Below are 22029 nucleotides of genomic sequence, written 5' to 3'. Positions count from 1 at the left end.
AGCCAGTAACTTTAGTCATATTAGCTGTCATTTCTCAGCACTGATCATTTGAAAAAAGGCATCAAACCCTGAACCTGTTAGGTGCATATAGCTGTCAGAAGTGGACACACTTGCAACTTTGCCAGGTGTTATTTGTATATCGATTCTAGGAGATGTTAATGGAGCTTTTAAAGTGTCCCTAGGCCCCCACATTTGTGCATGCCTGTTTTTTCTCACCTAAAGTTGCCTAAATGCTAATTTATCTAGGCTTCTCTCTTGACTGTCTTTTTGACAAGCTTGTGCTACAATCATTGGTCCATCTTCAGCAGTTGTGGTGAGTCTTAATTTGTCTCTGTATGCAGTGATGATATCTGTCGTGTCAGACCTCTCTAAGGAAACTGCCTGCTTCTGTAGTATTTAGACTTTTCCTCAGCATTTGCCCCTTCCCATTTGTTCTGATACCTGAAAGATGAGAATATTTTGAAAAGAGGTGTGTGTGCGTGGGGGGAATAAATACTGAAAAACATAATGTGATGGAATGGGGATAAAGATTTTTATAGGAGGCATATGTACCTTCTCTGTGTTTGCATAAAGATGATGATGATCAATTATTTTCAAACCTTTAAAAGAACCTTGTACTTTTATTGTAGCATTCTGTATCTAGAGAGTGAAGTTTTATCCTTGTTCTCTATATATGTAAGTATCAGCAGTCCCTACAGGGTTATGCAGTATTGTGCTGTAAGAGAATATATCCATTGTAATCGGCACTGACTACTGTAGAGTGTATCACTCTCCTTTGAAATCAGTACAAATTGATGGTTGTATAAGAGAGATGAGTCTCTAGCCCCATCAGTTTAAACTTTGAGGAAGATAATCAAAGGGAAATACAGTTAAAAAATCTTAGGTTTGTTGTATCTGATTTCATGCTAAAATTCTGCAAAATCACTGCTTGATTTGTTTGAATGTGTGTGGATTGCTCTAACCTGGTATCTATTAGTCACTTAAGAATTTGCAAGTCATCCTTTATAACTACCACTGTCTTTTGACTCGGTTTATTTTTCTCGCCTTTCTCAAGCCTACATGGTGCACTGCAACACTGTACAAGGTGCAAAAATTTACATAACACTGGTAACTGTATTTGTCCTTCTAGAACATACTACTGCAGCACAAGTACCTTGTAGTGTAGAAATTGCCATAGTAACTACTCATTTCTTATTGATTAGATGGATAAAAATTCTCATAATATAGAAGCAGAGTAACTTACTGGCATATGGCTTCAGGCTACCCCTGTGGCAACTCTTATTTATGCATTCTCTTTTTTTTTTTTTTCTGCATGTAAGAGGGTTTTTTTTAATGAATTAGTATTCCTTGGATTAGACCACAAAATAGTCTTTTCTTTTCTGCCACAATGGAGCTTAAAGTTTAACTTGAACTTGATATGCAGTTCACAAAGCAGAATATTAACTAATATTGGTTTGTTACTGGATCAGGACACCAGATTTCACCTCAACATGCAATCTGGAAGGAGAAAAGAAAGGGAAGGAAAGAAGAAAGAGTTCTCCCCTTCCCCTCACTTGGGGAGATGGCGAACCACTTCACAGAGCTGACCTGTAATGAGTAAAAGAGAATGCTCTAGTTTGGCATTATAATAAACTTCTTTGGAAGGTACTTCTTAAAACATTTGAATTGGTTGCCTGAGAAAAGTAGTCCTGTTTTTATGTTTCTCTGGTAACGCTATAGAGATAGTAACGATCTTCAGCAGTGGCATTGCGAATGCTTACCAAAAGCAGGATTAGGCCTACAATGAGTTATAGTGTCTGACAGCTGTCTTGGTTCATGTACTGCAGCTGCTGAACGTACTACTGTCTCTTGCAATCCTGAAAGATGCTCCAACAAGGCTTCTACCAAGTGTGTTGTGAAAGACAAGCTTCTTATGAATTCTATCAGGGGACTGAAACTGTGAAGCACTCAGGATGCCAGGTAGAATTAAGCCAAACATATTCTTCAAATATGAAACATCAGTTTATTCAGAATAATATAAAATGAAGTAACAGTGTAAAAAAACATGTTGAATATTGCTGTAAATCTGTTCTAACACTAGAGTCTTCTATGAGGCCTAGGTGTTAGCTGTGATTATATCCGTTCTCTATGATTATTTCAGGATACTGTTAGTTAGATATATAGGCGATGGAAGATTTTAGAACAATTTTTAGTTCAGGTCTTCCAAGCTGGTTTTACAGATGATACCCATGCAGGCCTGCTTTACTTGGCTTGGAGGCCTTTCCCATCTCCCAAAATTAAAAATGCTGGATTAAAGCATCACATCTACATTGTACCACCATTCAGCTCCCTTATCTTTACCTACAGTCTGATAGCCTGGTTTCAAACTTTGTATGACCTTAAGATTGTTTGAAGGAGTTATTAATCCATAGGGCTACAGGAAATGCTGATGCTGTTTCAATAAGCTAGTCCTTCGCAGACAGACTACTCAGGAAAACATTCTCCTCTCTGTAGTAGGCTACAAACAAATGGAGGAAACTCTTGGGCAGCTGTAGATACCTTATGTCTTTAACAGGAAGAAATAAGTTTGTGTCGTCTTAATCTTTGATATAGCCTCAATTCTTGTGTGCTTTTGTGAAGACTTTCACAGGCAGCATTGGGAAGTTCAGTGTTCAGCATCTTGTGTCTGTGTGCTGGCATCTGGCAGGTGGGCCCAGAAAGCAGCCAGAAATGTAGCTGAGGAAATAACAGCAGTATATAGAGGATAAGGTAAGAGTTTAGGTTGATCAAGTAGTGGGATGTGTGTGTATATTTTTACATGACTTTCCCTGCTGCTCCTTTAACCCAATCTAAAGGGAAAAGAGACCCAAATTAGGAAAAGTTTGCATAGAGCTTTTTAAGGTCACCTTCAAGGCAAACTCAGGGTCACTGGAACTCCCCTATTAGTAGCTTGTCAGAGATCATTGGAATGGAGCTGGCTGACAAGAGCTCTTTCCATGCTGACTCTGAAAAGCCAAGGAAGTTTTTCAGAACACAGCTCATGTGTGCCTTTCTCAGTCATCAGTATCTTTTTTGTTAGAGGTCTGTATTGCTGTATTTCCCTGTTGGTGCAATGATCAATGTTGGGTAAACATACTTCTGCCATTATGACCCCTCTTTATTGCCTTACCATTATAAATTAGGAATAGACTGTTTTCTTTTCACTCATAAGGAAGGAAAAAACTTCCTTCCTCATAGAACAGTGTGGGAAAAGATAGAGAATTGAATACGAAGACTGGAGGGCCAAGAACTCTCCAACTTGCTGATTTCAAGACTTGTCTATTTTCTATTGACACTGAACCACAGAAACAGCCTTGTACAGTTTTAGATGCTAGTGTTCTGTTTTAATGCTCATTTCATAAACTTCATTTTTGAGAAGAAAATAACGATTGGGTAGGTTTCATTCAACTAAGGAAACCTGCATGGAAAGACTATATTCCAGGGAACTTACAGAAAAAAAAAAAAAATTAGATCAGTATACTGTTCAGGGAGTTTTGTATGTTTAGTATTTGAAGCCATAAGCTTTAAGATGTTTAATGTTTAGGTATTTCTGTAAGTGCTTTACAGACATCTGCAGAGTGTTTTCATCAGTAATCTCACACACCGCAACAGAAATAAAAGCTGTATATGTTAGGCGTTGCCAGGTGTGTATGGGTATCTAAATGCATATATGTATTTGTGTGCATCTGTAAAATGCATCCTGCATGCAGATAATTAAATACATCCTCTCTGGGGTTATGCTGTGACTTGCATACTTGGAGGCAAAGGTTCTGTATAAAGAACAATCTATCCAGAATACAGTGGAATTTACTGCAGCTGCTGTGGGCTTTCAAAGCAATGGCTGCAGTCAGAATCTGGCCTAAGCAATTAACTTACGAAGGATGGAAAGGAAAGGCAGCATGTGGAAGATGTAATTAATGGGAACATGTAACAGTCAGCTCTCACATAATAAATTGGCAGCTATGCCTGAGGTAACTGCCTTTTATTTGCAAAATACAGTTGGAGTTTTTTAAAAGTAATTGCACATTTTCTTCCATTCCCACATGATCCCAGAGAACACGGTACAGTACAAATAACAACAGGAATGCGATATAACCATGGTTGTTGGTGTTCTGGGGGGGGCTTGTAGGTTTTTTTCAGATTCAGGGCTATTATCTTGTTTGAGCCAATGTCTGTAGGAAAGGGGGAATACACTTTAGCTCAGGAAAAGACAGGTGGTAAAACATTTTAGAGAGGCTTAATATGGAATAATCTAAAAGGACAAGGCAGAAACAACCAGAATAAATAACAGTAAATGGTTAGATATCTATTTGCAGAACAGATTTAGTAATGTAATTCTCTTGACTCAAATACTGGTTAAGATAAATGTTCTGAAATCTTTGTTTCAAAGGCTTGAATTTTCCCTGTCTGAAAGTTTACTGCAGCTTTTCCTGAATAGCAAGCATGACATCAGTTGTTCTTTAGATACACCACAGATGCTGGCAGATCTTCAAGAAAACACACTCTACCACTTGTCTGGTGTAAAGCTCTGGAAGGCTTCAGGATGACACACTGGCTCTCCACATTCAGCTGCTGATTCAGCTGACTCAAACAGCCTGCTGGAAAAAAACAGTGCCATAGCCCTTCCTCTCAAAAAATTTGCAAGAGGAAGGTGAGGAGGGCTTACAACTGGGGTTTGCTACTGTGACCAAGCATACAAGCTACTAGACTGCTTAACTGCCATTTCCAGGCTTCTCGATGAAGTAGAATGAACTGCATGTTGTTCCTGCTGCTACCTGGCACACATGATTCCTCTCTGCACGCAGATGGGGAGACAGGCTACCCACCATTTAAGTGCCTTGTTCGTCTGCTTGGGTTTTCTTTTATTTTTAAGTGCAATCTGTTTGTTGTCACCCCTGACAGTGGGGAGGAAAAGGGAAGTCCAAATCTATTGTAAGCGTGAGGGAGGATCTAGCCTATTTTGTCTGTGAGTGAATAGGGACGGGATCTAGTTGTAACAACCTAGCATTGGAGTGAATTCTTCTCACCGTAAATCTGATTAGAAGCTCTACTGTTTAAAATGGGACAGCCTGAAGACCAGAAAATAATAGTTCTCTGTAAAATATTCCTGCTGTAACTAGTCTCTGTATCGCTGACCCCAGGGGATCTTGCATTTGCTGCAGGCTGAGCCTCGTAGGCAGTTTGTTGCTGAACTAAGCCTTTAAATAGACAGCAAGTTTAAACAAGTACATCCTGCAATTTTTGTACTGATGAATTTAGAATGTTGTTCTAGCAAGCTTAGTATACTCAATTAATTAGTAAGGATCCTTTTAACGGGATAATTACTGTATCAGCAAGTGGTAAACTCGAAATGAATGTGAGTAGTCCTGGCTTGCATCAGGAAGAGATGTGTTGCAGTTCTAGCAAACGATTCTAAAATCATCCTTGTGTGAAAGGTTTTAGACAGCGAAGCTTGTCAGCAGCAGCGCTCTAGCTTTCTTACCTCTAGATTTGAATTAAAATCCCAAATGAAGTTGTATTCCACTCTCCATATGTCTACTTCACAATGCCATGGCAAATGATGACTGGATTTTTAAAATTTATCTTGGAAAAAGGCCTAAAATAAGAAGAGTAGGATGTGCTGCACATTATTACTAGAATATGAATGGTAGAAAGGGCTATGAAGTATATGAGACTTCCTTCTTTATGGCTGTGCGCTTTTATCCTTTTGTAATGTAAGGGCCTGATCCTGCACAGAACAGTAACAGCTCATAAGTATAAACATCGGTTCACATGCTTGGGGGTTGGAATTTTTAAACAGGCTCATCTTCCAAAGAATAAACGTGTCATTGCTTATGAGGGTATGGATAAATAAGCACATGACTGCTGCAGTGGTGGCAGAAACACTTACTCATTCACAAAACCACATTCTGTATTTAGATAGCTGAGGCTTTAGAAAATAAGGTTTAATTAGGTATTTTTCATAAGGGACATTACCTTAGGTCACTTTGCTATTTTTTATAGGTTTTTCTGCTCTCTTTTAAAATGGATGCAGAAATTTGTAAAAGCACCTGCCATTTTCTGTGAAATACAATTTTTAGGCACACTTTCAAAAAACCCTTGATTTTACTTTTAGCTTCTATAAGCTAAGCCTCACAAAGTCAATGGTCTTACTAAAGTGTGTTTTGGGGAGAAATTAATTGGGCCCTGTTCTTCACTCCAAATGTGAATATAGTAAATTAATAGTTATTGATAACTTTGACACACAACAGACCAGACAATTGCTCAAGTTATTTCATGGGATCTTGTCCTGCTTTATGAAATGTGAAACACAAGCCTGAATCCTTTGTCTAGATTGTCTTGTCAAACTTGAGTAGTGCCATTTTCCTTGTAGTTAGATTGTATGCCTGAGTTGGGCCACTTATAAAAATAATATAAAATGGAGACATTTTCAAAACCTGTCTCAACTGCAAGCACAGTAAAACTTGGGATGGGCAGACTGACAGACTTTACAAGTATTTTGGGACATTTCTTTTTTGTGTTCTAACTGGTAGAAATAGAAAGGCAAGCACATCTGTAGAATACAACTGCATTTATCACAGGCATTTTCTAATGATCTATGGGGCTGGGATTTTTTATTATTATTACTTTTATTTGTAAGCTTAAGGTTATTCAGACCATGCAGGTCCTAAGAGACAGTCTTGTGTATGCAGTTTCATGTTGTTGCATAGTTTTTAACTGAATCTAGCCAAGGAGGTGACATCTGAAATTTTTCTTAATTTCTTGAATGAACAATGTTTAGATTTTGCAGTAACAGCAGAAATCTGTCATTCCCCTTCACTTGCATGCCTACACGGTTGTTACTGCTGAAGTTGTTCCCATACACAGTGAATGTATTGTTCATCACACTCATGTTATGGCCCAACCATTCAATTAGAGCTAAATGCTTCTGTACTTCCCATAATGGAGAGGCTTGTCCTTCTATTTGAATACATGCAAGTACATACATTAGCACAGTGCCACCAAAGATAATAACCAACTTTGTTAGTGTGCCAAACCTTTGTGGCTACTACAAACTATGGCTACAAAATCCCTGTGGATAATATAATAGGGAACTAGTCAAAACCCACCATACAAATGGATAAAAAAAAAGTCCCATTTCTATGAATTTGCCTCAGAAATTTCCCCTACGATTAGAAGAAATTATTGATCTCTTGATGGAAGAAGTGACTTTGGCACTCGGGGTGTGTTTGATCATAAAAACAGGCTAAGCTCTTCTGAAGAAACTGTGGGAAACGCAACTTTTCAAGTCAGTAGCTGTGCTCACTGATCTTATGCTAGAGCTTGGGATTCCTCTTTTGGAGGAAAGGCAACAAATTCTTTCATTTCAGTATCTTGGTCAGCAGCAGCATGAGAACTAGCTTCGTAAGGCTTGCACGGGCAACAGGTGACTTCTCCTTTCCGGCTCTTCTGCAGAATAGTAGCACGGAAGTCTAACGTTATCACTGCCAGACGATACAATTGTAGAGTCACAACTAAAATATTCTTAGCTGTAAAAAATACCAGCATCTGATTGAATATTCTGAAATGTCCCATCAGGATTGAACGCACGATGAAGAAGGGGCCGTCCTGTATGAAAAGGCTGACTCCGATGTTCCACAGTTCCGCACTGTACCTGCACAGCAGCAGGCTTGGGATCCGCTTAGTTGATGCAGTTGGTTTGCAGCCAATATGCTGTACTGGAAACAAAATAACAGTTGTGGTAAAATGACTTTCTAAAATTAAGCCAGGGTTGGCCTAAAGGGCAGGGTACCCTGGATTATAAATGCATTCAACTGTTAACAATTCAACATAAAGAGTATCAGGTTTCTGGGATCTGTTTCAACAAAACACACCAAGCTCATGTTAAGCAGGCACTTACATGGTTCGCTGAACAGGACAAAAAAAACCCTTTTCCATCCCACAAAGCTATCGGTATTTATACACTTCTAAAACAAGAAGCAGAACACCTAACCTTTCAGGTCTCTTTCCCAGATGTTTTTCTGTTAAATCAACATGCATGGCTAATAGGTATCTTTAAGAAAAAAAGCTACCCTACTGAATGGGAACAGCCTGAGCTGTAGCACTTCAGTTTGTTCCAGGCTAAGCCCTTGCATTTAATAGATTCACCAGATAGCCGTTGTCTTTTTCATGTGTCATAGTAAGGGTAAGTCACGTCAGTGCGGGGCAGTATCAGGCATTACAGATTGGAAGAAACTGTGGTTGCTGCTTGCCATGGAAGGCTTGAGCACAGTTACTCGTTCTTAGCCTGCTGGGTATGACATTGCATACAACTGTGGGAACTTGCATGGATGTGTTCCACTTGGTTATAATAGTGGCGGTGAGCTAATTTAAATGCCTTTTTGTGGGGTGGCGTCTCAAGAATCATCAGGAGGGTTTGTGTGTGGTAAATGTGACTGCTTCTTATGAAAATGCATGTAGCTTAGCTAACTTGTCTCTCGGGCAGTGGCATTTCATTAGTTTAAAAAACATAGCTGCTTGTGATGCAGTAACAACTGCCAAACATTTCAGCTCACCAAAAGAATTCTATTGTTTGAGTCAACTCGGGAGGGGGGGAAGGGGGGGAACCTGGACTTAAGTGGAAAATGAGTTGTAGACTGTAGAAATTTGCTGAATCCACTAGGCAAAACTTCAGCAGCAGCTAATTTTTTAATATGTTTTGTGCCATTGCTGTTTAATTGCCCTAACTGCATTGCTGTAGTCCAATAATGTGTCTAAAATTTTCTAGTTTACATGTTTGATGTATGAGTAAAAATTCTGATGCTTAAATGAAATATCTGTGCAACTGAATAGAACTACCAAGAATAAACTGTACCCATAGTAAGTTTAAGGGAAATGTGTGTTCAATAATTTAATTTTTAACTGGTAAATGTAATTAAATTGGCAGAAAAGCAATATCCAGAGAAAAAATGCCCAGTACAAAAGTTACTTCATTTAAATTAAGTGAATACACAAAACCACCACTGAAATTAAAATGGCACTTAAATAATTGTATGTGTGTTGGTGATGATTCTTGGTGTGGGTTTGTTTTTGGTTTGTTTATTTTTTTTTTTAGATCTGAGTGGTGTGCATCTTTAACAGGAAAAAAAAATTCTGATACTGGTAAAATACAGCTGTGATAAATCTGAAATGTAGTTGCATTAGTTTTTTTCAGGAAGTGAGCTTCTTGAGGTGAAATAGTGAAATATTTTCCTAATTTCAGTGTTGAAAATGAAGCCTAGTGTTGTCCATGAAGAAAAGGCTAATGAAAAAAACCTGGAATAATATGTGTGTAGTTATTTTATTCATTTATTATTCTAGTCAGATGCTAATGAGGATAACGTATCTTTGGACTGGTATAGTTGAATTGCAAAGTTGTAGTGGCTGGAGGCCAAAATGGTTGGAACAGATGATGATTGGGCAGCTTTCATTCTTCTTGAACACAGAGAGGCCCTTTCTGCCTGACTTGGCTGCCTGTTGGGCCTTTAAGATACTGGTGTATAGTCCCAACATTGTATGGTCCTTCAGGTTCCTTGTGAATAGGTTAATTTCTCCTGTGATAATATCTTCTGTGCTCTTGGCTGTGCTGTTCCCTGTGATTAAGAATCACCTGTCTCTCCATAAGGTCTAACAACCTTCCCAGGTTTCAGCCGTAATATAATCTGAGACCAAATCTAACTCAAGAGTTTACATAGTGAAGTTTAAGGCAGTAACAGGCAGCTAGAGCAGATACTCCAATGTAATATTACACTTTCCTCTTTTTCTGGAAGTAGAGTTTTATCAGGGAGATCAGAGGTTAGCCAGAAACAAGTGTTTCTTCCAAAGAAACCACAATGAACTTTCTTCAGAAATCATCATTGTCATATATATTGCTTTCCACCAGAAATCCTTGGTATACCCTGTAGTGTGTGCACAGCCACAAGACATGCCAGTAAAAACATTTGTTCTCTTGTCTATGGGCAACTACTAACCTGCAAGATCAAGTGGAAACTGTAACATACTCCAGGTCCATACAGCAAGAATTGCATTTATGAGAGCATAATTCTTCCTATAGGAGGGGAAAAAAGTGGTAACAATGAAGATGCAGTTTCCTTATGTGATAACAAGAATGTTTCCTGCAGTATTTGGAATGTCATTTAAAAGGGTGGCTGAGCAAAACAATGATTGATTAATTGCACGCTCTGAGATGTAAAACTAAGGAAAATAGAGGAAACTTTTGGTATGGAGTTTCTGCTGTTCAGGCTATGAGTTCCAGCTGTGTAATTACATTAAATATCTGATGCTAATGTTACAATGATAAGCATATGGAAATAGACTCTGTGGCTCAAAGGGGAGATATCTTTACCCTTGTAGCGATTACACATTCCTTACAAGCCTGAAGCTTCCCTGCCAAGTGGGAAGGACCTCTTTTCCTGTTGTAAAACCTTTTATTTGATATTTTAAAAAAATAGTATGTCTGTAAGAGACCTCTTCTGTGATTCCTCTTCTTTATGAGGGATGTTCACAGCTCATCTCTCAGTGCTGAGAGGGGGAGATGAGCTTACTTTCTCTGGGAGAGATCACAATGTTGAAAATGCACACCAGACTATGCTATTCCCTTTCTTCTTATCTTTGAACACTTTGTCATTCTATCATGAAGAAAGTACATATGAGATAACCGAAGAAGCAACTTGGATAATGAATCACTAAAGCAAACTCTAGTTGCTTCCTTGCCAGTCTGAAACAATTCATTAACCTGAGAGAGGCTTACTGTGTATCCAGTGTTTCAACTCTTGCAGCTATAAGAACTGACACTGCGTGGCAGTTACGCTAGTTGTTTGGCTCTTTGTACACTTTTATTGTGATGGATGTGACATGCTTCTCCACTGGCAACAGACGAGTAATCCCTAAAAAAGCTCATAGGACTGTTAGGTCTTTTAGAGAGGGAAAGGTGAGAGTAGGAAAACAGAGCCCTTGAACGTAGCCTTCTGTTACCTGTGGGAAATGCAGTTCCACCAGTCTGAATGCCACAGATTGCACAAACAAATCTTCAAACAAAACAAATATATTGCATTATGGCAATTATTTCTGTCAGCAAATAGTTCTTACCGAACATCTTCGATGTCCAAGGTTTCACTAGCAAATTCAAGTATATCTGCTGCTGTTCCCACAAACATGAGAAGCAGCTGAGACAATTGATCCCGGGTGATTTCCATTCCAATGGGGAGAAGCCATCTCCCAACTACGAGTAGCAGCAGAAAAGTCTGGTGGAGGGCCAGTGTCCATACAGTCTCACAGATTGTGGAAAGCTGATTCACAAGGACTTTAGCCTGTTTAAAAGGCAACCACAATAACGTACTGTAAGTTCAGGAGACTGATATTAATAGGTACCTTCAGAGACTGTATTCACCCTTGAGCCTGTTTTTGTTCTCCTTCACCTTGTATTAGAGCAAATCATTCCTATGTGGCAGGCATAATTTGAAAAAGGCACATTAATACAAACTTTGGGTAACGAATAACAAGTCTTTCTCTATGTACTACTACTCCTGTTGTAATTTTTCAGCTGAGCATTATCTTTTGCAGAACCATCACCCAGACACTTTCCAAATGTGGTTGCTGAGATTTGGAAGAGGATGGTGGGAGAGTCTCCTCTTCACCCAGAGACTTGTACTAGCAACAGTAGTATGCAGCACACCATAGGCCATTTTCACAATATGTGTTTTTTGAAACTTTTCTTATTATTTTTTTTTTAGTTTTACTCACTGTGTGAGGACCTTGCCCAAATAGACACAACAGTCCCCTCTAATTGCTCTAATATCACAAGAACTTTACTAGGATTAGGAAAAGGTGTCCTACCGTTTGAATGATGTGGTGATCTGTTCCCTCACTTCCATGACTGCTGTCTCTGGATTCATTGAAGTCTTGGTTGCTGACATTCACCTGAACTGCTCCAGGCTCATTACCACAGTACTGTTGTGAACAAAAACATCACACATGCATAAACATCCCACACAGGGAGCAGATGCGCTCTGTGGTTGAAAGAGTCCTGTTTCACTGAATTGCAGAGAGTTCATTTGTGAAAGTCAGTTGATGTTTACGAAGGTACATGCTTACTCTGAATGTAATTCCCCCCTTGTTCAGAAGGGAGGAATTCCTCTCATGAAGATAGGAGTGATGTGTTGGTAGGTTCCTGAGAAAGCGTAGGGTTGTACTGTGGAAGAGGATGTAAGTACAAAGGTTGACCGAGTAGCTGACACCTTTGTGCTGTTAAGACCGCATTCTTTCTGTTTGATCTGCCTGCAGCTCTCCAGAACAGGCTACTGGGTTTCCTACATAATCTCTCTTTGCCTAAAACAGTAAAATAGGGTAAAAAATTATCATGGTCAATCTACTGTTTTATGTTCATGGTCAGTCTCTATGTTCAACTTGTTCTCAAAATATCTGCTTCTCATCTTTACGGTACAGAAGAAGTTCTCTAAAAATGCCATTGTTTCAATCTTCTGTATGATTTCCCTCAAGGCTGGAATAATAGAGTTGGGGAAGGATGCTTGGGTTGTATTCTCTGCCCCCTCCCAGCTGTGCCTTATTCTGCAAGGCAATTCATAATGTGAGAGGTGAGATTCAGGAATAATTAAGAAAAATGGGCCTGTGTTGTTGCTCAGCCCTGCAGAGTAGAAAAAAAACAGGTATTTTTACTTTCTCCAAGTACCCAGTGCTCTAGGAAATCAAATATTGGCTAATACATATGGTTATTTAAACTGCAATAAACCAGTGGTGGGACTGTGTCCTGTCTGAGGTCTGCAGCACTGCCCCTGCCCTTCTACCTCCTCTCCCAAGGCTGCCCCTAGAGCAACTGGGGTATGGTGCTAAATTCTATCTTCATAACAATCCCTTAATATCCCTTTTCTTTGTAATAAAAAAAGGATAATTAGAAAATCAAACCATGCTGTTAATAAAGACTTTTATCCTGTCCTATTTGTGCCAGAGAACACCAGATGATTTGCATTTCTCCATTGGGCCCCCCACCATTTTATTGCACAGGGAGTGATTTTTCTGCAACAATCAGAGTGTGTTCTAGTGCATACTGAGTAGCTGTGTTCAGCATCATGCCTGCCAATATAAAGGCAACATTTTCCAGCAAATGTCACATTCTAGCAAATTTCAGATTCTACTTTGATACTTTACTTGGTCTCTGATAATGTTGCTGAGTATCTGGGTAAATGCTGCCTCTTGCCTGGCCTTGTCATAGATAAATGGAGCACATTCCTGCCGTCTGAAAAATCTGGGGAAAAAGGTCAGTGCTTGTTGCTTTTATATTTGGTGGTAAAGGCTCTCAACTGAGTGCTTCCCTAATTTGGACAGTAGGTGTGAGAGCATTGAAAGATTGACTCACAGATAGGGGGAAGATGATATTTCCATGTGGAAGAGGGAAGTCTAAAGATCTGGACATGGAAAGAGTGAGATGGAGGGGCTGGTTCTCTGTCTGGCTGCAGCCTTGTGGGGCTAATCTCGCTGTGTTAGCCCTTCAAAGAGAAACAGAACAGCTTGTTTAGAAGATGTTTTGGAAATGAAATATAACTGGTGCTCTGGAGAAGCCTTTTTATCTGTTGCCTGTAGAAAAAGTCTGAAGTGTGGGGAGAGCAGCCCCCAAGGTCAAATCAGCCTTTCTGAATAACCCCCGCAACAGGCAGTGTGACACAGTCGGCTGAGGAGACCATGACCTAAAAATATTGCATATCTGGTGTAACCACCCTAGAATATTAAGTGAATATCTACCTTGTAACAAATAGCTTGGGTAGACAAAGGGATTACTAACTTGTGCTGGAGGAGGAAGGCTAATTCACCCTGACAGCCTTTGGATTGTCATTGTCTGCATTTCAGCTCCCTCCTCTGCCCCTTACCTGACCCAGCAGGGGTAAGAGGAAGGGAGCTGTGAACTTGAATTAAACTTCACATCGGTGTTTGGGGATTTTTTGTTTGTTTTTTTTTAAAGCCCTGCTGCTCAGGGATGAATTTGCCAGATTTGAGGGAGGACCCACGTAGGGTAGCCTGCCACATCTGCCGCATGCGCAAGGATAGCGGAAATCCCTTCCCAAACACTGTGAGAAACTCCCAGCAAGTAAATCAGGTGGCTGAAGGACAGGAGTGAAATAAGAGCCTGTAGCAGTTGTACTGTGTGGGCAGCAAGGTGTGGGGCGCCGCGCTCTCCCCATGCCAACGGCAGAGAGCAGGTAACTCTTGTGGCTGCTCCCCACAACCCACGCGCAGGGCAGAGGAGCTACAGGAGTCAGCAACTCCCACCGCTGGAGGGAAGCGGAGGAAAGCATGCCACAGCTTACATGTGGCTTGCAAGGAGGCTCTTTTTTTTTTCTTTTTCTTTTTTTTTTTTCTTTTAAACTTTAGTGGCACAAAGGTGCAGAGAGCACTTCTTTAAGAAAATTAATTCACTTTATCAGTGTCTTTCGTAGGTTCCCTATGTGTAATTTTTGTAAGTACTCCCAGCTGAGTCAGGGGTTACTATTTCAGTGCAAAGCTCCACGAACTCTGACTGAATGGCACTCCTCAGGGCTGGGTCCACATCTCTCCTCGACTGCATGCAGGCAGCAAATGGAAAACTGCATCTGCAAAGCCAGTTGTTGAAGCAGGCTCCTGTTTTTTAATTTAAGTACGTTCATATCTTGTTCTGGTTTGTTTCTCTCTGAATATTTATTGAATACTGATTGTGGTGGTGATTCACTTGAAAGTTTGCAGAAGACCCTCTATTTTCATCATGTATATGCATGTAAATAGGACTAGTGGTGCCAGGCGTATTTGCCTAGCCAATTATGTATGTGCAGTGACTTAATGGGAATGTGACAAGGAAAAAGTGAATACTAAGTTTCACAGGCAGTTGACAAACGTGGTTTACCTCTTTACTACTAGAGCCCAGTTACTCCTAGGTTCCTAGGTATGGAGACTTTGTGTATAGCTAAACAAATACACTTTTTTTTTTTCTTTTTTTACTGTGCTGAAATAAAACAGGAAGAAATTGTACACATTTTGCATAAATTCTTGTTCAGTTTACTTCCTTTGTTTCTTCTGATATGAAGCTTTCATCCCTCTGATTTATAAAACATCTAATCAAAACAGAAACTCTGTTGCCTGACACAGTGTTGTGCTAGTGTGTAGCCTGCAGAGAGCTCACTGTCAGTGCATGGGGAACTCCTGAAGCATCGAACTAATTCAGCAAATTTATCTCTGCATGTTATTGTGATCCATTATTCCCAAATAAAAATGAGGTTAGCTAAAACTTTTCACAGTGGGTCCAGCACTGAGATGGTAAAATTGGCACTTGAATACCAGGGCAAAGCATCCTCTGTCTTGTTAAGAGGCATGGAGGCTGACAGCCTGGGCACATTGTGGAAGATGCTAGCACTTCCCTGGAGCCGGCCCTCTGCCAAGCAACAGGTACCCTGCTTGCTCCCTGCCATTTGCTGGAAACAGTGTCGCCGTTGCTATGGCAACGTGTGTGATGTCAGAAATTCAAAGCAACCGTGACTGCTTCATTTTGCTTATGCTGGAAAGCTGAAATGTAAAACAGGGAGAAAAGATTGCATAAACTGTTTTTACAAATTGAGGAAAATAACAGATATGGGAGGGAAGAAATGGTAAAAGATGTAAGATCACTTTTAGGACAGAGAGGTTCTAGAATTTTAGCTGGTAAGAGAATCCCACCTCCCAATGAGGCTGAGGGAATGGGTGCTAATATTCACTATTTCCTTAAAATGTCCAAGTAAAGGTTGTTAAGAATAGTTATAAGGTTTACTAAGTGTCTACCTTTTACTGACTGGGAAGCCTACATCAACTGCAGTGCTGGTAGTCAGGTAAACCCGGCAAAAAGTGGTCAGTTATTGCTTTTTGTGCAGTGATGCACCAGGCATTTGAAAAGGTAATGGAGGTATTTGTTTATCTGAGATCTTATATGATATTAAGAAATAATGTTTGGGAGTTTTAATTAAATAGTTTTAACCTTCTTGCCACTCTGTTTTGCAGACAGCAATTTTTTCACTCAGTATAGCTCAATTTACTTTATAGCCTCTCCCAAACATGTATTTCATCCCTAAATACTTTACTGCAAAGCAGTAGTTTCTATGTAGTCAGTATTTCACTGTTGGTATATGAGTAGTATTACTTATGTCCAGTTCTGCGTTACTTGGAGAGGCAGATTTGCCTCTGTCTTCAGGAAGAGAGACTGCACATCAGCACGTGCCTTAAATAACAGCACCAGCACAAGCAGTTAAGGTTTCCTGTGAAAGATTCGACATGAGATCAAAGTTCTACTGCCTTAAAAGACCACAAACCATTTTCACGGTGTATACGTTAAATGTGTGGATCTAGTAATTGCATAATTACCCCTTCCGTTAGTATTTTAATAAGGAAAATCTTAGCAATATTTTAGTATCGGGAGTAGTACTAGCCTGGGTGCTGTGTTTGAGATTAATTGTTAGGAGGGCTGCTGCCCTTCTGGAGGTATTGTTTTTGATTCTATTAGGTTGTGTGTTTCGAGAACTCTCTATCCTATCTCTCCAGGTATAAACTAAGCTGTTAACTTGATATACTCCCTCTTTAATTCAGAGTAGCAGTATATCAATAAGAACAAAGTATGCCATGTTCTAACATCATTTTGGGAAATAAACTGCTGCCTTTGACTACAGAATTAGCCTGTGTCTTGGACCAGATCTAACTATGACAAATGTTCTCAATATCCACATTACCTGTCTGTGACTGTTTAAGGAGATTTGGCAAAACAAGAAGACAATAAATTCCTGCTGCTGTATTTAGAAAAAGCCTCAGGCATTTTCAGTGTAAACACAATTTTGAATATTTGATTATGCTTCTGTGGGCTCTAACAATGTTTCAAAGGAGAAAATGAGGCACTATGTCTTCTTAGTCTAATTTATGTATTTTCTTCTGTTACTTTTTGCTCTTGTTCCTATTGGGCCCTTTTCTGCTGTGGATGTAAGGTAGTACATATGTACAAAAGCTGGGGCAGACAAAATTCCCTTTTCACTACGTGGAAGTACTATAGGGACTTGAAAGGAGCCTGCATGAGGAGGTGGTTCACTCAACACCAGCTGCTGGGCTCATTTGCTCTGTCCTGGCCCTAAGTGACCCCATCCACCAAAAGACCGATTGCCTTTAAAATTTTTACCATGTGTTTTAGTCTGGCAGACACTCCCCTGCCAGATTACTATACAGCACAAACAAAGCAAGAACATTGGCAGACAAATTACCATGTAGGCTACCTGTGGTATTCTGAGTATTCTTCTAGGTTGCAGCAAGCATGAAGTAATTTAAGACCTCTTCTACGGATACCTGTCTCAATTTTGGCTTGCTTGGAGCTGTGATATCTCCCTGTAAGTGCTGTGAAACTCATACTTTCATTTACAAAGACCTCTAAAGCAATTAAATTCTCTCACCATCCTGAGCAAGATTCAAGCTGGTAATGTGGGGGTGAAATGCTGGTTTTCGAACTTCTAGTCCTCTGTTCCCCAGACAAATACAAATAAATGGTCTAATTTTTAGCTAGGAATGAGGCTCATTATTTGATATTTAGGAAATGCATGGTAGTCATAGTATAGCTGTAGCTGGGTTGGGAGACCCACCACTAAAAAAACAGAAAATTGGAACAGGACCTGGCAGGCTTCTGTCCACATGCCAAAATCCAACCCATCAAATAATGCATCAATTTCAAACTAGTCCATCTTGCCTCATAATAAATACCTGAGTCCCATGATGAATTTCTAGTAGCCATAGTGATGGTACTGTGCAAATCAGATATAAAAATATTGCTGGTGAAAACCTGTAAAGGAAAAGAAAATATAGCTTGGTGTTATATCACATCATAAATACCATATATCCTATGATTATCTGCATTAAAATGTATCTTGTGCCCTCCTACCAGGTGGGATACTAAGAAATAGGGTAACTGCAAATAAGAGTTGCTATTCTTGCCAAATTCCTCATACTGTCAGTATTATGAATCATAGGTTTATTTGTACATCATCAAAGATCATATAAGGAAGGTTATTTAAAATCTATTTTTAAGAACTAACCAAAGGACTTTGCTGTTTGTGTTCCATCAGTGTTCTCTGTAGTTAAAATAAAAAAATAAAAAGCCTCCAGCTTACGTGCTCTTTCTGATTTCATGAAGGGTGAATTAATACATTTAGTCATTTCATTGAATGATGCTGGGCTAAAGGTTGTTGATCAGAATCCTGTGCATTGACATAGGAAAGGTAGAAATGGCATTAGTTTGCCTAAAACCAGCATTTCTTCAGTAGGAGGTCTTTCAGTGGCAAGCTGAAATGGTTTATGAAACTGGGTCTTAGCCTTGTTCCCCCATTTGTGCTAACAATTGTATAATTCTCTAGGATTTCTGTCTCTAGTTATTCTTTCCCTGAAAGTCTTATATGAAACTTATGACAGCGAAGTTTTATTATCTTCAGCTTCTTGAGATGAGTTTATTCAGAAGTACCAGAGAGTTTCATTACTCCTCCTGCAAGCACTGATTCTTGTGAGGGTTGCCAATGTTTCCTTATCAAACATGTGACAATTTTATTTGGGGTGGGTGTTTGGGGTTTTTTGGGGGGGTTTTGGTTTTTTGGGGTTTTTTTTGGCAATTCCAATCCTTTTGGACTAGGAATGAGGTCTGATGCCACTAATGTTTCATCTAGCTCTGCTGTAGCATGGAGTAAGCATCACTGCAATGCTGCTGAGCTCACAGCAGCCTTTGCATCATCACATATATACTGGCCCAGGACAGGACAGTGGAGTCAAACTCAGAATACTTCCTTGATTCCTTCTATCTTGTCACTGTCACATTCTGCAGTGAGTTTAAATTGCTCGTATGTATGTAACTGCAGCAACATTTTGGTCAAATATTGTTGCATTTATTGTTTGTTCCTATCCTGAATGAACACTTATTTTGTAATCATGACGTTTCCAGTGGAGACTAAGTATTGAGGAAAAGAAAAAAACCCTGCTGCTCAGCAGGGATGACTGGTTTGCTGAATGCTATGATATGTTTCAAACAATCCCCTCTAAATAAGACAGTCCTGGTTTGTGTTTGGGGGTTTGGTTTGTTTTTTTGTTTTTTGTTCGGGGTTTTTCTGCAGTTGGTTGGTTTGATTTTTTGCAGAAGTGAGGGGGGGTGTGTTTGTTTTGGTAGTGGGTTTTTTGTTGTTGTTTGCTTTTTTTTAAAAAAAAAAAAGTTAATTATTCTGTAGGATTTTACCCTGGTTATTTTGGAAGAGAACACACCTCTCATTTGAATGGGAGAAGTAACATATTTCACAGTATTTCCTGTAGGACTTGAGCACACGAAAAATCCATCCAGCTGGCAGGTTAGCAATACTGAGCTAATGATAGCACGTCAGGCCAGGAGACTTCAGGGGCTTTAACCCTGCCTTTCTTTCAGAAGGAGCAATCTAAAGGAAATATGTGGCCAGGCCCACAATAATACTTTTTCTCTGCATGTCCCGTTTAATTTTTTGTGCTGGTGTACTAAGCAACACTCTTCTGTCAATAATGAATGGAGAGTGTATGAAGCTCTTGGAGTCGGGAGAGTCCTGTGGCACAGTCTGCCCTTTGCTTGTATCAGTGATTGTCTATGGTGGCGTTTCTATAAATGCAGATGATATACTGTCTGTTCTGAATGTGTTTTCTGCCAGAGCAGAAAGTTATCCTGATGCAAACAGATGCTGATCATTTGTCTGCAGTACTTACACAGAAGTATACTTTACTGTATTGCTTAAAGTGCTGGACCACATCCATTTTCAAAAGTTCCTTCTACCTAAATTTAGCCCAGTTTTCTAGTACATGGATTTGTCTAAAATGGATCTGCTTTCTCTGTCTGTTTTTCTTTGGATTTTCCAAAAGCTGCCATACTAAGTGTTCCTTCATGAAGATTCTGCTGCTGCCTCCTCTCCCCGTTGAATCTGGTCTGCTCACTCTGCCTCTGTCTCATAACTGTGTATTTGGAGCTCTGTTGTTAAATTTTCCTGTGTCTCGGACTTCATCACTAGTTTTATTACATTCAGATTTAGAGCATGGAATGCTTGTGTGAACTGTCACACAGCACTGCTGCTGTTATAATGAGTTTCACAGTTGCAATGGGCAGGACTTTAAGATCATTGAAATATTATAGGGCTTTTTCTGTCCTGGATTTGTCTCATGGCCTGCCTGCAGTTTGAGTTTTTAAAAATAAAAAGTGCTAGTGAAATCTTGACAATTAGTTACATGACCACTTCCTTTTTACAGAGTGTTTGTTTTGGCTGACTGAGTGCTGATGAGCTGTAGATGACTCTAGCAATTCTTTTGATGCATGTAGAAACCCATGTACTTGGGCAAACTCTGCTATGACTAACTTTTTTACCCGTTTCTCAGTCAGCCTTTCATGCGTGAAAGTTCCCCTCTGGAATAGCCTCTCAAATCTAAATATATAAGCCGTTCTTGCTGTATTGCAAAAGAGGTTGCTGCTCATCATTTATTTGTTCACTGAGGTTTTGTTCATGCCCTAGCATGGCATTAGCACTATTGCAAGTAGCAGGGACGGGGAATGCAGTCCCAGGGAAGGAGGTGCAAACCAGGGCATGGCAGGATGGGGTAAGAGGTGCAGGGCATCTGTATGGAATAGCCCGTGTGGGCCCCTCAGCACTCTTGTGCGCCTCGTAGGTGTAGTCCCTAACACCTTGCTGTTCAGGAGGTGCCAAGAGATATGGTGAGGGAGTGCATGCCCCCTGCTTCCCCAGCCCTCGGGATAGGCAGCTCCAGAGCATGCATCTCTTGCCTGCAGCTACATTTCCCGTATTTTTCAGCTGTTAATATGGATACACATACAGAACTATACAGACGGTGGCTCCCAAGCAGTCGGCTGCAAAACTGCCCCTCCTGAAAGCCTTCTGAACTTGGCAATGGACTAGCCAGGGCTTTATCAGTTTTCTACCCCCACCCTCCACCCCCAGGTGCAGCAGAGGGGAAAACGTTATCCCCTGAAAGCTTGGCAAAAACAAAGCCAGGACTGCAGTGCTCTCGGGCAGCAGCCGTAGAAGGCAGCCTCACGTCTCCAGCAAAGTACATGCAAAGAAGCAAGAGGGGCTCCATCGGAGCCGGCAGGATATGCTCACCATTTGTAGCCTCTGCCTTGCTTAAACTTGAGGGTGAGCCCTGTTTCCAGGCACAGGAGAAGATTGAGCAGTGCCAGTAGCCAGTACTTGGATTCTTTCTTCACTGCAGTCACTCTCCAGACCCCGATGAGAGAGTGCAACACAAAGAGCAGGCGAGTAACCAGAGCATTGAGCAGCACCATCAGCTCCATGCTGGACCAGCCCCCCGCCCCTCTTCCCGCACCGCAGGGGCCCTGTGCTGTTCAGGAGCCCTGGGAAGTTACCCTGGGAATCACTGGGAAGCGTGCTCACCACAGGCAGGCAGATCTCTTCTCCTCTTCCATCCCCACAAAGGGGCCCATTATAACAAAAAAGAACCGGCTTTGCCCCTCCCCCAGACTTCCTGAAAACTTTTTAAAGGATAGGGAAAAAAAAAAAAAACCAACCCACAAACCAGAAAGCTCCCGATTCCAGGCTGCAGGGGGTTGTAGCGCTCAGTACAGCTCTAAGCACACTAAGGCAGGGGTGCAAAGGGTTTCCTTCCGTCCCCTCTCCATCCTCCGTTCAAGGACTAAACGCCGGGAAGGTTTCTATCTCACGCTCTGCTGAGCCCCCCTTGCTGCTCTCAACTCGTAGGTTTCTAGCAAAGAGACAAAATCTAAGAAGCATCGTTAACTTGCATCTTCTTTGCTAAAAGCTTCATTGCATTACTCAGACTGCAAAACTTTCTTTCCTCCTGCCTCCCCCTGAAATGTATAATTCATATTTGGGAGCTTTTAAAATTGTTTGCTTAACATTGCAATACAGAAAGCAGAAACCGTGTGCTTAATTCAATGCTGGAATACCCATGTGCAACAGAAGTTAGAAA

General features: G+C 40.5%; 1 protein-coding gene across 1 annotated transcript; it reads right to left on the bottom strand.

Annotated features, from left to right (window-relative positions):
• Positions 1-3959: 3959 nt before the first annotated feature.
• Positions 3960-21515, bottom strand: TMEM26 (transmembrane protein 26). The gene is made up of 6 exons (XM_040607525.1): positions 21183-21515; positions 17779-17857; positions 11872-11985; positions 11125-11345; positions 10008-10084; positions 3960-7736 (listed from the first exon to the last, which is right to left on the bottom strand). Exons 1-6 carry the CDS (start codon positions 21371-21373, stop codon positions 7330-7332), a joined length of 1089 nt encoding a protein of 362 aa, XP_040463459.1. The 5' UTR covers positions 21374-21515; the 3' UTR covers positions 3960-7329.
• Positions 21516-22029: the final 514 nt, after the last annotated feature.

The sequence above is a fragment of the Falco naumanni genome, chromosome 9, assembly GCF_017639655.2.
Source record: "Falco naumanni isolate bFalNau1 chromosome 9, bFalNau1.pat, whole genome shotgun sequence".
In the NCBI taxonomy this organism is placed as follows: Eukaryota; Metazoa; Chordata; class Aves; order Falconiformes; family Falconidae; genus Falco; species Falco naumanni.
This window is presented reverse-complemented; position numbering and strand designations above follow the sequence as displayed.